The 13553-nt window shown below is 39.8% G+C and overlaps 1 protein-coding gene across 4 annotated transcripts in view; it reads right to left on the minus strand.

Moving 5' to 3' along the window:
- Positions 1-10495: 10495 nt before the first annotated feature.
- Positions 10496-13553, minus strand: part of sugt1 (SGT1 homolog, MIS12 kinetochore complex assembly cochaperone) — a 79683-nt gene continuing 76625 nt past the window's right edge. For all 4 annotated transcript variants that reach the window (XM_043691172.1, XM_043691171.1, XM_043691169.1 and 1 more), the window contains exon 13: positions 10496-11175. In XM_043691172.1, coding sequence (XP_043547107.1) covers positions 11074-11175 — 102 coding nt within the window. In that variant the 3' untranslated portion in view covers positions 10496-11073. The remainder of the gene's footprint in view (positions 11176-13553) is intronic.

The following is a 13553-nucleotide window of genomic DNA, read 5'->3' on the forward strand; positions in this document are numbered from 1 at the left end:
GTTGGACCGAAGGGTCTGTTTCCGTGCTGTACATCTCTACGACTTTATTACTAAACTTTATTTATTGATCTTTCTACCAGCTTGGTAGTGGCAGTTGAGTGAAACCTTAATATTTGTGTTCGCCTGATACAATATTCACTACCATGATGGCTGATGGACTCCATACTCACTTTGCAGAGGATTAATCTTTTTAATCAGAATCTTTAAAATTGCCAAAGGCACTTTGGACCTTTTGCCCTGTAAACATATGGGCAGCACCATCTTTATTTACACTGTAGCATGGTAGTGGCATAACTCTGCAATGTTCTAATTCTGTACAGGCACAGACAATGCTCCACTTGATGGCAACTTTGTTTGCAAACACAACTGGCAAATGGAAATAGATCAGTTTCGCATCCCTTTTGGCATGGACCAAAGGGTCTGTTTCTGTAACTCTATGACTCTCTGACACTAAAACCTACAACCTCACCAAGTCGCTGGCCTCACAAATGCAGGTAAGTCTGTATGTTACAGTTATCTCAGAATATTCTTTCTTTGGACATGTTTAAGAACTGTTGACCTTAGTTCTAATCTGTGGATGACCTCTTCACTGGAGAATCTTTTTTGTTTTGCATACCTTTTGTGGAGGATGTTGTTTCTTGAATATATTGTTGTAGACTCAGAGTCATATAGCATGGAAACTGGCCCTTTGGTCCAATGTGTCCAACGAGACGTCTCAATCTAACCTAATCCCATTTGCCAGCATTTGGCCCACATTCATCTAACCCTTCTTACTTGTATATTGATTCAGATGCCTTTTAAATGCGGTAATTGTACTCGCCTTCACCACTTCCTCTTGCAGCAGATTCCACACACGCACCGCCCTCTGTGTGAAAAAGCTACTCCTTGAGCCCTTTTTAAATCTTTCCGCTCTCACTTTAAACCTAGTTTTGTACTCCCCTACTCTGGGAAAAAGAACTTGGCTATTCATCCTGTCCATGCCTGTCATGATTTTATAAATCTCTATAACGTCACCCCTCAGCTTCAGAGTTCTTGGGAAAAAGCCCCAGCTGTTCAGCTTCTCCTATAGCTCAAATCCTCCAATCCCAGCAACACCCTTGTAAATCTTTTCTAAAGTCTTGTGAGTTTAACAACATCCTTCTGATAGGAGGGAGACCAGAACTGAAAGCAGTATTCCAAAAGTGGCCTCATCAATGTGCTATGCAGATGCAGTATGATAACTCCGATATTCAATGCAGTGCTCAATGAAGTCAAGTGGACCAAATGCTTTCATTACCACCCTGCCTACCTGTGACTCCATTTTCAAGGAACCATGCACCTGCAACACTTCCCAGGACCTACCATTAAGTGTATAATTCCTGCCCTGATTTACCTTTCCAAAATGCAGCACCTCACATTTATCTAAATTAAACTCCATCCACCACTCCTCAGCCCATTGGCCCATCTGTTCAAGGCCTGTTGTACTCAGGGATCAACTTCTTCACTGTCCACAACACCACTCATTTTAGTGTCATCTATAAACTTACTAACCATACCTCCTAAATTCACAACCAAATCATTTCTATAAATGATGAAAAGCAGTTGTGTCAGCATCGATCCGTGTGGCACATTGTTGGACACAAGCCTCAAGTCCAAAAAGCAACTTTCTACCACCACCCTCTGTCTCCAACCTTCAAGCCAATTTTGTATCTAGTTAGCTAGTTTCCCATGAATCCCATGTGATCTAATCTTACCATTAGGTCTACCATGTCGAGCCTTGTTGAAGTCCATATAGACAACACCTACTGCTCTGCATTCATCCACCTTCTTTGTCACCTCTTCAAAAAACTTAATGAAGTTAATGAGACACAATCTCCCATGCACAAAGCCATGTTAACTGTCCCTAATCAATCCTTGACTTTCCAAATGCATGTAAATGTTATCCCTCAGAAATCCCTCTCACAGCTTACCCACCACTGATGTAAGACTAACTGGTCTATAGATCTCAATGCTTTCTTACCACCCTTCTTAAATAAAGGCACCATGTCAGCCAACCTCCAATCTTTCTGACTTCACCCACGACTATCGATGATACAATTATCTCAGCAGGGACCCAGCGATCTCTTCCCGAGCATCCAACAGAATTCTAGAATACACCTGACCAGGTCCTAGGGATTTAATTACCTTTACCTGTTTTAAGACCTCCAGCACCTCTTCCTCTATATCATGTACTATTTTTAAAACATCATTATTTAGTTCCCCAAGTTCCCTAGCTTCAATGTCTTTCTCCTCAGTAGACTAGAATTGCATGGTGTTCCAAAGTAGCCTAACCAATGTCTTGTACATTACTATAGGAAGGACATTTTTAAACTTGAAAGGGTTCAGAAAAGTCATAGTGTTATACAGCACGGAAACAGACCCTTTGGTTCAACTCATCCATGCCATTCACCCTCCTCTCTTCCCTCCCTTTCTATAGCATCTATACACTGGAACATTAAGCTGCCAGTCCTGTCTATCCCCTAAGCCATGTTTCTGTAATAGTGTGGGACTGGAATATCATAGCTAAGTTCATCTTCCTTACCTGTCAGGCCTCATGCATTGAAGTAAATGCAGTTTATCAGTCTCACCTTGTCCTCTACCAAGTTTTTATCTGCTTTGACTATTTGACTTGCTCCCCTTCTTTACTGTACCAGCCTCAGCCTTTTCCGTTTTCTCACTATTGCTTTGGTTCCCACGTTGACATTGATCCATCACCTTATTTGGAGGCTATTAAGTCTCAATTTGCTTCCTGGAAATTAGATCATGTTTTGCAGTAACGATGGTCTTCCGTGTAGTGTCCTAGATTTCTAAATCAAGGAATTACTTTTAATTGGAAGTGGTTTATCTTTATGACAATATTCTGGGCTCTTAGACTATGTCGTGGATTTGTGGACATTGGTCTGGTTTCCATATGCAGTTCATTTCCCTTGAGTTGTTGATAAGACTGGAGGCGTTTGGTTGCTCATTGTGGTCCATTGACTGGTGAAGTAATCTTTTTCAGACTCTCAGTCCCAGATTTTCACGGTGACAGACAGCTTTTCTGTTGCATCAGAAATATCAAATGAAGGTAGGAAACCGAAGTCCCACCTCCAACCTGGGATCTCACGTTTTTGCAGGAGCAAAATTGGGGGCAAGCCATTTTCCTTGAATGCAGCAGTCAGTTAAATCATTATCTGCCTCCAGTGAAGTGGGATTTCTGCAGCATGGAATGTGGAATGTGTACATTAGATCAGGAATAGGGTGGAACAGTGGCTGAGTGATTAGCACTGCTGCTTCACAACAGCAGGGACCTGGATATGACTTCAGCCTCGGGTGACTGTGTAGAGTTTGCACATTCTCCCTGTATCTGCGTTGGTTTCCTCTGAGTGCTCTGGATTCCCCCCACAGTCCAAAGATATACAGATTAAATGAATTGACTATGCTAAATCATCCATAGCATTCAGGGAGAAGGTGTATTAGTCATGGGAAATGTAGACGGATAGGGGAATGGGTCTGGGTGGGTTGCTCTTCGGAGGGTCGGTGTGGACTTGTTGGGTCAAATGGCCTGTTTCCACACTGTAGGGATTCATCTTCTAATCTGTTCTCAATACATTTTTCTTTTGAATAACCAGGTACTTCTTTGAAGAAGGTAAGGTATCCTTTAGTTCTGTTTCTGCAACATCTTTGTCCTTTGAAGTAAATAGAGCACCCTTTGGGATTATGAAGGTAGGCATTCTTGTACACAGAATATGGATGATCTTTTCAAAATCCTTACTGCATTGCAGGCAGTTACTCACCAAAGACCCTTTCAAAACACTTTCTAAATCTAAGACCACATTTATTGTCCATCTCTAATTAACTTGGAGAAAGTGGAAATAAGCTGTTTACTTGAACAACTGTAATCATCAGTGCATTAGAACACTTGGGAGCTGTTAGGAAGGGCATGCAGGGTTTTGATCCAATAACAGTGAAGAAACAGCAAAGTGCTTCCAATTCAAGATGGTGTGTAATTTGGAGGGCAACTTGCAGGTGCTGGTGGTGTCACACATCCTTGATTTTTATCCTCTTAAATGGTAGCAGTCAGATTTAGAAGGTGCTTGGAAAGAAGCCTTGGTGAGTTACTGCAGTGCATTTTGTAGATGGTACACACTGGTACCACTATGCATTAAAAAATGAAGAAACTGAATTCTAACCTGTGACCAGCTGTTATGTCCACTGTATATATTTGGCTGACCTAGGCAACTCCTGATCAAGCATAAGCCTTAGATTATTGACAGTAAAGGGCTCAGCAAAAATAATGTCATTGAAATTCAAGAGGAAGTGGTTAGATTCTCTCTTATTGGAAATAGTCACTGCCTGGCACTTACCTGTTGTTATAGGTGTTACTTGCCAAAAATTAATCCAAGCCACTGTTAGCTAGATTTCTCTGCATATGGATATGGATTTCTTCAGTAGTTGAGATGACTGAATATTTTGTCGTCAGTAGCAAACATATCTACTTCCGACCTTATGGATGGAGGGAGGGCTATCGATAAAGCAACAAAAGATGCTTGGACCACACCTAGGCACTACCCTGAGGAACTTCTCCAGTGATATACCAAGACTGAGATGATTGATATCCAATTACCTCAATCATCTATTTATGCGATGTATAACACCAAACAGAAGAAGGTTTTCCACCTGATTCCCACTGACGTCAGTTTTAGTCAGGGCTCCTTGATGCCATACTCAGTTAAATGCTGCCTTGATGTGAAGGACAGTCATTCTCAACTCAGAAGTCAGTTCTTAAGACTTTTGTAAAGGGTAGGAGTTGAGAGTGACTGGCAGAATCCAGTCTGGAAAGGAAAAATTCATAGATAGTAACTGGGATTGTTGAGTTATCATGAGTTGGCATAGGGCCATAAAAGAAAGAGAATACCTGACTATCTCCAGGCTTCAGTATTTTGCTAGAGATGTAGAGACAGAACCTGCTTTAGAGGTGTTCTGCCACCCTATACACGCACACATATACGTGCTGTGGCATCTTACCTCCATTCCTTCACTTCTTGTTAAGCAAGTTTAAACCACTTGTAATGAGTTCTAATTAATGGTTTTTTTTAAAAAAAGGGCAGTAATTTCTTCCAAATCCCTTGGTTTTCAAAACTTTTTTTTTCATTTTAGTCCAGAATCAAAAATAAAGGTAAAAAAATGATATGATCTACACACATGACCTTCAGTGTAGAATTGCAAAATCATAATTGCATGTAACTAATTTAGCTCTGATTTGCAGTCGCTAGTTGTTAATGAAGTCACTTTGGCACAATGGTGAACTGCATTTTTTATTGGATGTGCTCATGCACATTTTGAAAACTTGACAGATAATTTGGTGTAGTAAAAATGAGCACCGGTAACAACTTAAAATATAGGTCTTTACATCTTCTGTCAAGTACATGTAGAGAAAGACAATTACTGTATTATTTTCTGTATCAAGAATGCCCAACATATTACCCAAGAGTTGTTTGTGTATTGGAGCTGGTTGAAGAGATAGGATTTACTGGTGACATTATCCATTCCTAAAGCTTGCATGCGATCACAATTTCTTTACTGTAATTTGTGCCCTATTTCTGCTTACTAGGATATTGGGTAGAAAGAGCTACACTCAGATCATAGATGTGAGAGGTCCCATCACAGGAGAGTATGGCTGTACAGAACCTAAGAAAATACCTTGGGTAAAAGTCTAAAAGGATTAAACCCTTTTCGAAATAAATCAGAAGTGATACAAATCAAAACTCCTACCTTCACACATTTTTTAGCCTGAAGGGAAAGATGCATCTTTGCTTTGTGAAGCATGCTCAAGCTGGAGGGTAATCAAGAAGAAGCAGAACAACACAGCACATTCAAAATGTTGTCCAAAGTAATATTAATAATTGTCTCATGTAACAGAATATCCTCAGACATCTGAGGCCATTGGAATACTCTAATAGATCTGCAAAACATTTGGTGTTGATCACAATGAATCTCCTTCCTGACTGATCAGTTTTTCAGCAAAACTAACCGAAATATATAATGTAACAGTTGTAGATACCCTCTTTTGTGTTTTGTAGCTGTCAATGTCTGTTTTGTAAATGAAGCACAAATGTTGTCAGATTTCTACTTTAAGCGGCAACATTGTTGAAATTGTTGTTTAATCCATAATTAAAAGTTCTTTAAAAACAGGTAGGAGCAAAGGATGACTTCCCATCAAGACATTTTACAATAGAACATTACAGCGTAGTACAGGCCCTTTGGCCCTCGATGTTGCGCCGACCTGTCATACCAACCTGAAGCCCATCTAACCTACACTATTCAATGTACGTCCATATGCTTGTCCAGTGACGACTTAATATATCTCAAACATTGTAAAATTGTACATTTAAGATATTAAAGATTTACACAAGACAATATATGAAAGTTGCAGCAGATCTCTTAATGTTTTTAATACTAACTCCTGGGTTTAGACTTCCTTCCAAGTATATAAGCAGAAAAGTGATAATAGTACTAGCAGGACTAGCTGGATTTAATGTCCCCCATTCCTTCTTTGTTCTGGGTGCACATTAAACAAAACGATCGGATCCCTCTTAACCATGTTCCTGACCACTTCTGAACATTCTTCTGTATGATAATGGGAAGGAAAGGTGTCTGAAAACCCACTTGTCCTGTTGCATTTTGAGTCCCATGTGTGTCCAATTAACAGCCAGTTAACACCTCAACCCACAACTGCCAGGTGAAGACTGCAGTAAAGGTAGCTAGCTTAGCAGCCTTAACCAAAAACTGCTGTTGGACAGGAAAGGGAGAACCATTAGTATCTCCTAAGCCTATGTGAGGTACCCCACCATGATCAAAGCTCCATAACACCCATCTGTTCTGGTTGTATCAGCAAGGTTTATCCAAAATCCAGGCCTTTCATTGCGGTCTGAGCTTTCTTCTGGACTGCCTATACGCCCAGAAATGGTCATTGTTCAATTCTGGCACAGCTGCAAGTGCAGGGCTTTCAGCTATTCACATTTAGTGTGCACACTTTAAAGAACAGAATCCTGCGTTACTGCATGTAACTTCAAGTACACAACTGCACGACATTGCAAACCTGACTGGCAATCTTAAACTAGTTGCCAGTTTAATTCCTTTTCAAAATTATCCATCAAGTTTCATATATATATATATATATATATATATATATATATATTCAGCATTAGATATGTTTTGCAAGTGGGAGCTGGTTGGGTGGCTGCTTGTTGCAAACAGCCATGTGGATATACTATCTGATAACTATCTATGGTATGGTGTGGATATGTGGAATTAGACCAGTGCTGAAATTCAGATGTTACATTATTTAGTAACACAATAGTCAGAACTTCTTTTTGGTTTCAAGTCAGCATCCTGTTTATAGTAAACACCTTTTGTGGGAGCATACAACAGCATTGCTCAAAATTTTTAGATGCCTTACTCTTCCAAGGTAATTTGGACTCAAGACCAGCAGTGATTGCAAACTCATAATTGACCCCCAAGGCAATGACATTACAGGTCTTGAGCCCTGCTTCAATACCCCATTTGTACAGGTAATGGTTTGAGGCCTTCTTAGAGGGTTGCCAATGAGGCCCACCTTATCACATGTGGAACTGTAGGAGCTCCAAAGGTTATAATGATCAGCGGCACCTTGGTAGCTGAGTGGTTAGCACTGCTGACTCACAACACCAAGGACCTGGGTTCAATTCCAGCCTTTGATGACTGTGAAATTTGACATCCTCCCTGTGGCTTATGCGGGTTTCCTCTGGGTGCTCCGGTTTCATCCTGCAGTTATGCTAAAATACCCAGTAGGGACACGGGTCTGGGTGGATTACTCTCTGAAGGGTTGGTGTGGACTTGTTGGGCCATGGCCTGCTCCCACACTGTAGGGAATCAAATTTAAATCAGTGAAGGTCAACTTGTAAGCAGACCAGAGTGGAGAATCTAAGGTAATTTCTCAACAAGGGCATCAAGTAATTTCTGATGAAGGGTTTATGCCTCCAAAGCACCGATTCTCCTGCCCTTGAATGCTACCTGACCTGCTGTGCTGTTCCAGCACCCCACTCTCGACTGATCTCCAGCCTTCACTTTCTTCCATCAATTAAAGTGCACTCGTTTATCTGTTCAATCTTAAACACAAAACTAAAAACATTAAACATGAAAAATGCTTGCTGGACTTTTAACAGCAGCAAAATGTTGGATAATAAACAAGATTTCATCCTATGCTCAAGACACAGAAAATGATGCCCCTCCACAAAAACTTATTTATAACCTGTTCTGCACACGGGAGTTAGTCCAAAGTTAGGTGAATTGTTATGACTGCTTTTGGACACATTTTCCCACTTAGAGTGAATAATACAATCACATTTGCAAAGACCATACAGGGCCTGTGGGCTGAAAGCAATGCATTGCCCTGTACTCAGAATACTTGCCTATGCAGCACTGTACTACTGAAGGAAACAGATCACTCAATTGCAGCAGTTTATACATCACAGTCTAGGTGCATGTGTGTACATATATGTCTAGACCCAACACCAGTACATGAATCAGTATTTAGTGACCTTAATAATTAGAACATTTATATTCTTTTACTGGCACTACATATGCCCTGGAATGCCTGCTACACCCAACTCTTGGAAACATTTTTGTTGAATTCCATGAGAAATCAGTCTTTGATAGAAGACCAACCTAAGTATTGTGAAATCATGTTATTTGACTCCATGAGAGAAAGCACCATCTTGCCAGGATGGAAAAAACACTTCTTGCCTAGTAGTGGTGTTTGAACTTTATTTAAAAGGAAACTTAATCTCTACAGAATTTTATAGAAGGCATAAAGGTTTGCTTAAAAATTCGGGAACTGGTCTGGGATTTTGCCACAGCTTTTAGTTTACCTAGTTTCAACTTTAAAATGTTCCAAATACTTGGGTGAGGATTGAATCATGTTGGAGGTAGACATGCTTCTCTAACAGGTGTGCAGTACAACTTAATCTCACCTGGGTTTTGAGACCTATGTTTTTGTTCTAAGAATAGGCTTTTTATGGTCTCACAGCAAGATTCTATCGAGTTATCATAGCCAAGATGGGATGTTGTTAGAACTCTTGCTGATTTTTCAATATTTTTATTGTTTTATCAATTTTGGTTGTGACCTAAAGGTGACTTCGTAGTTTTTGAAACAGCTTGTAGTAAAAGGAGAACAGACCAAACAAGCAATTTTTGTTAGTGGGTCAGGCTGGCAGGCTACTTCCAAACTGGGTCTTCCTGCAGACCCAGTGACCCTGGGAAAAGCATTGTGTTTAAACAGATACCAAAAGGGGACTTTTAATAAGGCAAGTAACCTGAGAATTGGTTCTGAGTCTGAAAGGAACCATATGTAGTGCCAGTGAAACAACACCATGAAACCATTTCAGTGTGTTTCATTATTTTCTTTTATTGACCCTTAACTGTACTTGTCTGTCTTTCATGTGAATCAGGGCTAAAAACAGATGCTTTAGGTTTAAAGTATAGGCAAATTTAATACATCATTAACTCTTTTGTTTAAGATACAAAACCAGCACGAGAACTATTCACAGTCTGGGGCTTGTCAAAGTCTGGTTAGAAATAATTGGAGTAATTATGAGGGACCTTCAGTTTAATTTTACAGGGGTAGAAAGGCTCATTTGGTTCAACTGTCTTTGTGCTAACAATATAAAGGGACTTGGGCTCAACTATTTGTTGATCGAGCCCTGTTGTCTGGTGCCCCCACAAACCTTGATTTCTCAAACACAGAGTTAAGAAGATCCTTCACATTTCAAGTCCTATTTTTTAACAAATCTCAAAGACAAGGAGCTTATAACTCCTTGCCTAATAAAAATGCATACTTGATGACTATTAAATTGACCCTTGCTCAAATAGCATCCAAGGAATTTTGCTAAACACCCTCTCCCTCACAAGCATTGAATAGACAGTCAGACCTGAATAAATAGCCAAGTAATTTGCAGTATTTTAAAATCAGGCAGAGAATGCAGCATTTAACATTTTCTTATTTCAGAAGATTCCTTTTCTTCAAATTCCCATGCTCCTCTTCTGACTAACATCAGAATCTATGGCAAACAGTAATATTAAATAAATGACTATTTTATTACATGAATAAAACCCAAGGGTTGCTGGGTGCAGTGTTCCTATCCTTGAGCCAGAAGGACTGGGTTCAAATCCCACCTGCTCCCACCGACATTTTGCAGAGGATGTTGTGTAGCTGAGCTGAGGGGCTGTTAAGGCATAGTCGTAATGTCCTGCTTCTGGGCCACAGACTTGAGTACAGAGGTACACCAAGAGATCTGAACAGATTGATTAAGAGATATCTATGTCTAGAACCTACTGGAAAGGTTTCAAACTTTGTCACAAGTACATACTTGAAAAATAGTCCAAAACAATGTTGAATAAATAAAGATTGCATTTACAACTGTTCAAAATTCAAACATGAAACCAAAGGAACATGAGCAGCTAAAACAAAAAACGTTTAATTTAACAAAACTCAATAGGAAAACAGAAATATTTACTTGCAGGGAGAAAAAAAAATCTTGTTCCGACATTTTATGCTGTTTAATTGCCCATCATTAGTTCAGAAAGCATTCCTCAAAAATGGTACTAAATATTTCATGCTAATGTCATTTCAATATATGATAGTGCTTCATGACTAGAAATAAAAGCACGTTAGATGCTGCATGTTTGTATGATACTTTTTAAAATCAACATAACAGCAAAAAATTAAGTGGGCTGAATCAATGGAAATGCAAACAAGGATTGATATCAAACTACTCACACATGAAACACCACCATAAAGGTATGGATACCCAATTTATTTCATGGGTGGAACCCGCTGACACTTGAAAATTAAGATATGTTAAATTGGGGAAAAAATCTGAACATTAATGTCAGACAAAAGAATGCATCAAATCCATGCAAAAGGTTATCCCAAGACTAAGGCATAGTCTAGTACATAATCAGTTGGAACAGAAGAAAAAGTTCATAAGCTGCTTGTACAGTTGAATGTGATGAAAACAGTACTAAAATGATATATCAAAGTTTCTTCCATTCCATGTCATCTGGAGGATTCACAGCCACTGTTTTTTTGCCCACCTCAGACCAATTTGTGCTCAGAACCGTGCCTCCAGATTCAGTCTGCAAAAAAAAATTAAAAGCATGAATCTTAATTGCTAGCCCAAAATAATAATCACACTTGTCATGATCCAAATTTTTGTTGATAATTTGGACGTGTATGGTATAATCAGAATATATTTTGTATAGTCGAAGAGTGGCTGTGCTTTTCCAGCACCACAATCAGGCAGCATCCAAGGAGCAGCAGAATCAACATTGAGCATAAGCCCTTCATCAAGAATGCTTATGCTCGAAATGTCGATTCTCCTGCTCCTCGGATGATGCTTGACTGGCTGTGCTTTGGCAGCACTACACTCTACTCTGATCTCTAGCACCTGCAGTTCTTATTCTCTACTTGTGTAGTAAAAGTTAACAGAAATGTAAAACAGTTACAATGTGTATTGTCCAGATGTTGCTGCATGGCAGGGTTCCTGGATTGTAAGAGTTCCCAAATCAAAGAAAAACCGAGCATATACTCCGGCTACTTTCAATCACAACTCAAATTTACTGAATTGAATAACATTAGTTGATATGCCTCCATTTCTTGGGATCTCCCATTTACCAACTTCTGACTTACAAATGTGAACTCATACAGAGGTCAATTTTACAAACTTGACATATGAACACTCCTTGTCTTACGAAAGGCTCTTTTACAGTGACATGCAAGGTGTTCCAACTTGCGTTCAAATCAACTCATGAATGGATTCCAGAACGAAACCCATGCACAATGCAGGAATTGCTTGTACATGGTCAAGAAACAATTTTGGAAAATGGAAGGGTAAACATCATAAATTGATTAATGCCATGTTGATGGGAGGAAGAAAAGGAAGTTAAGATGCTGAGGGTATTACTGCTACAAAACATTTACTCCAAAGTACACCAAAATAACTTTAAGGAGTTCTCTAGTGTGAAGACAGAGTCAAAAAAAATTCATGATTCGGAGATGCCGGTGTTGGACTGGGGTTAAAAATCACAACACCAGGCTATAGTCCAACAGGTTTAATTGGAAGCACACTAGCTTTCGGAGCGACGCTCCTTCACCTGATGAAGGAGCGTCGCTCCGAAAGCTAGTGTGCTTCCAATATAACCATGTGTTGTGTGATTTTTAAAAAAAATTCAGTGATGGTGGCAAAATAAATAATTGAAAAAAGTAATTATTTCTGAATGCAAATATCAGTGCTCAAAACACATGGGACCCACAGGTGACTGGCCTTCAGAATCCCCAAAAAGCCGACTTAACACCATTCAGAGAAACAGAATCTTTGAGCAGTTGCTTTTCCAATCTCAGGCTGTTTCCAGCAATGCTTTCTGACAGGCTCACCTGCATATTACTAATGAGCCAATCTGCAGAAACCATGCAGCATTTGGTTTGGACTTTCTATGCCATTATGCCAAGGTCGTCCATTCAGCTCAAGCACGTTCCACGACTCAATGAGATGCGGCTGATCTGTGGCCTTAACTCCATAAAGCTGCCTTTGGTCCAAATCCCTTAATAACTGTACTAATAAAACTTCATGCCAAATTTAAAGATAGTCCAGCATCCACTACCATTTGTGAAAGAGTGTTCCAAACATCTATCACTGTGGGTAGAAGTGTTTCTTAGCATTTCTCTAACAGTCTGGTACCAATTCTCAGATAATACCCTCTAGTTCTTGTGGGTATTAGACAGTGGACAGTTATCTTTATTTAGTAAGATTTTTTTCCTGTTAATATTGAGAAGGCTTCCATCAGCTCACCATTCAACATTCTAAATTCCAGAGAAAACTGGCTTAACTTGTAAATTATTTTCTCATGACTTAACACCTAACATCCAGGTATTATTCTTGTTACAAAGCCAAAAGATCCTTCCTAAAATGTGGTACCTTGATCTGCTGAGTACTCCAAGTGGTGTCTAACTAGGGTTTTGTCAGCATACTGTTTGCATCCTTGCACTCCGGTCCTTTAGATATTAAGGACAACATTCCATTAGCTTTCTTGATTTTTTCATGCACCTATGAGATATTTTGAAGAACTAGCCACCTCAATCCCCACTTAGCTAATGCACTGAATTTAACTTCATATCCCAATCTATCCTTTCTGGGTCCAAAATGGATAACCTCACTCTTGTTGACATTAAATTCCATCTACCAGTTTTGCCCATTCACTTAGTCTGCCAACAGCCATAGAGATGTACAGCATGGAAACAGACCCTTCGGTCCAACCCGTCCATGCCGACCAGATATCCCAACCCAATCTAGTCCCACCTGCCAGCACCCAGCCCATATCCCTCCAAACCCTTCCTATTCACATACCCATCCAAATGCCTCTTAAATGTTGCAATTGTACTAGCCTCCACCACATCCTCTGGCAACTCATTCCATACACGTGCCACCCTCTGCATGAAAAAGTTGCCCCTTAGGTCT

The sequence above is a fragment of the Chiloscyllium plagiosum genome, chromosome 6 (genome assembly GCF_004010195.1).
Source record: "Chiloscyllium plagiosum isolate BGI_BamShark_2017 chromosome 6, ASM401019v2, whole genome shotgun sequence".
Lineage (NCBI taxonomy): Eukaryota > Metazoa > Chordata > Chondrichthyes > Orectolobiformes > Hemiscylliidae > Chiloscyllium > Chiloscyllium plagiosum.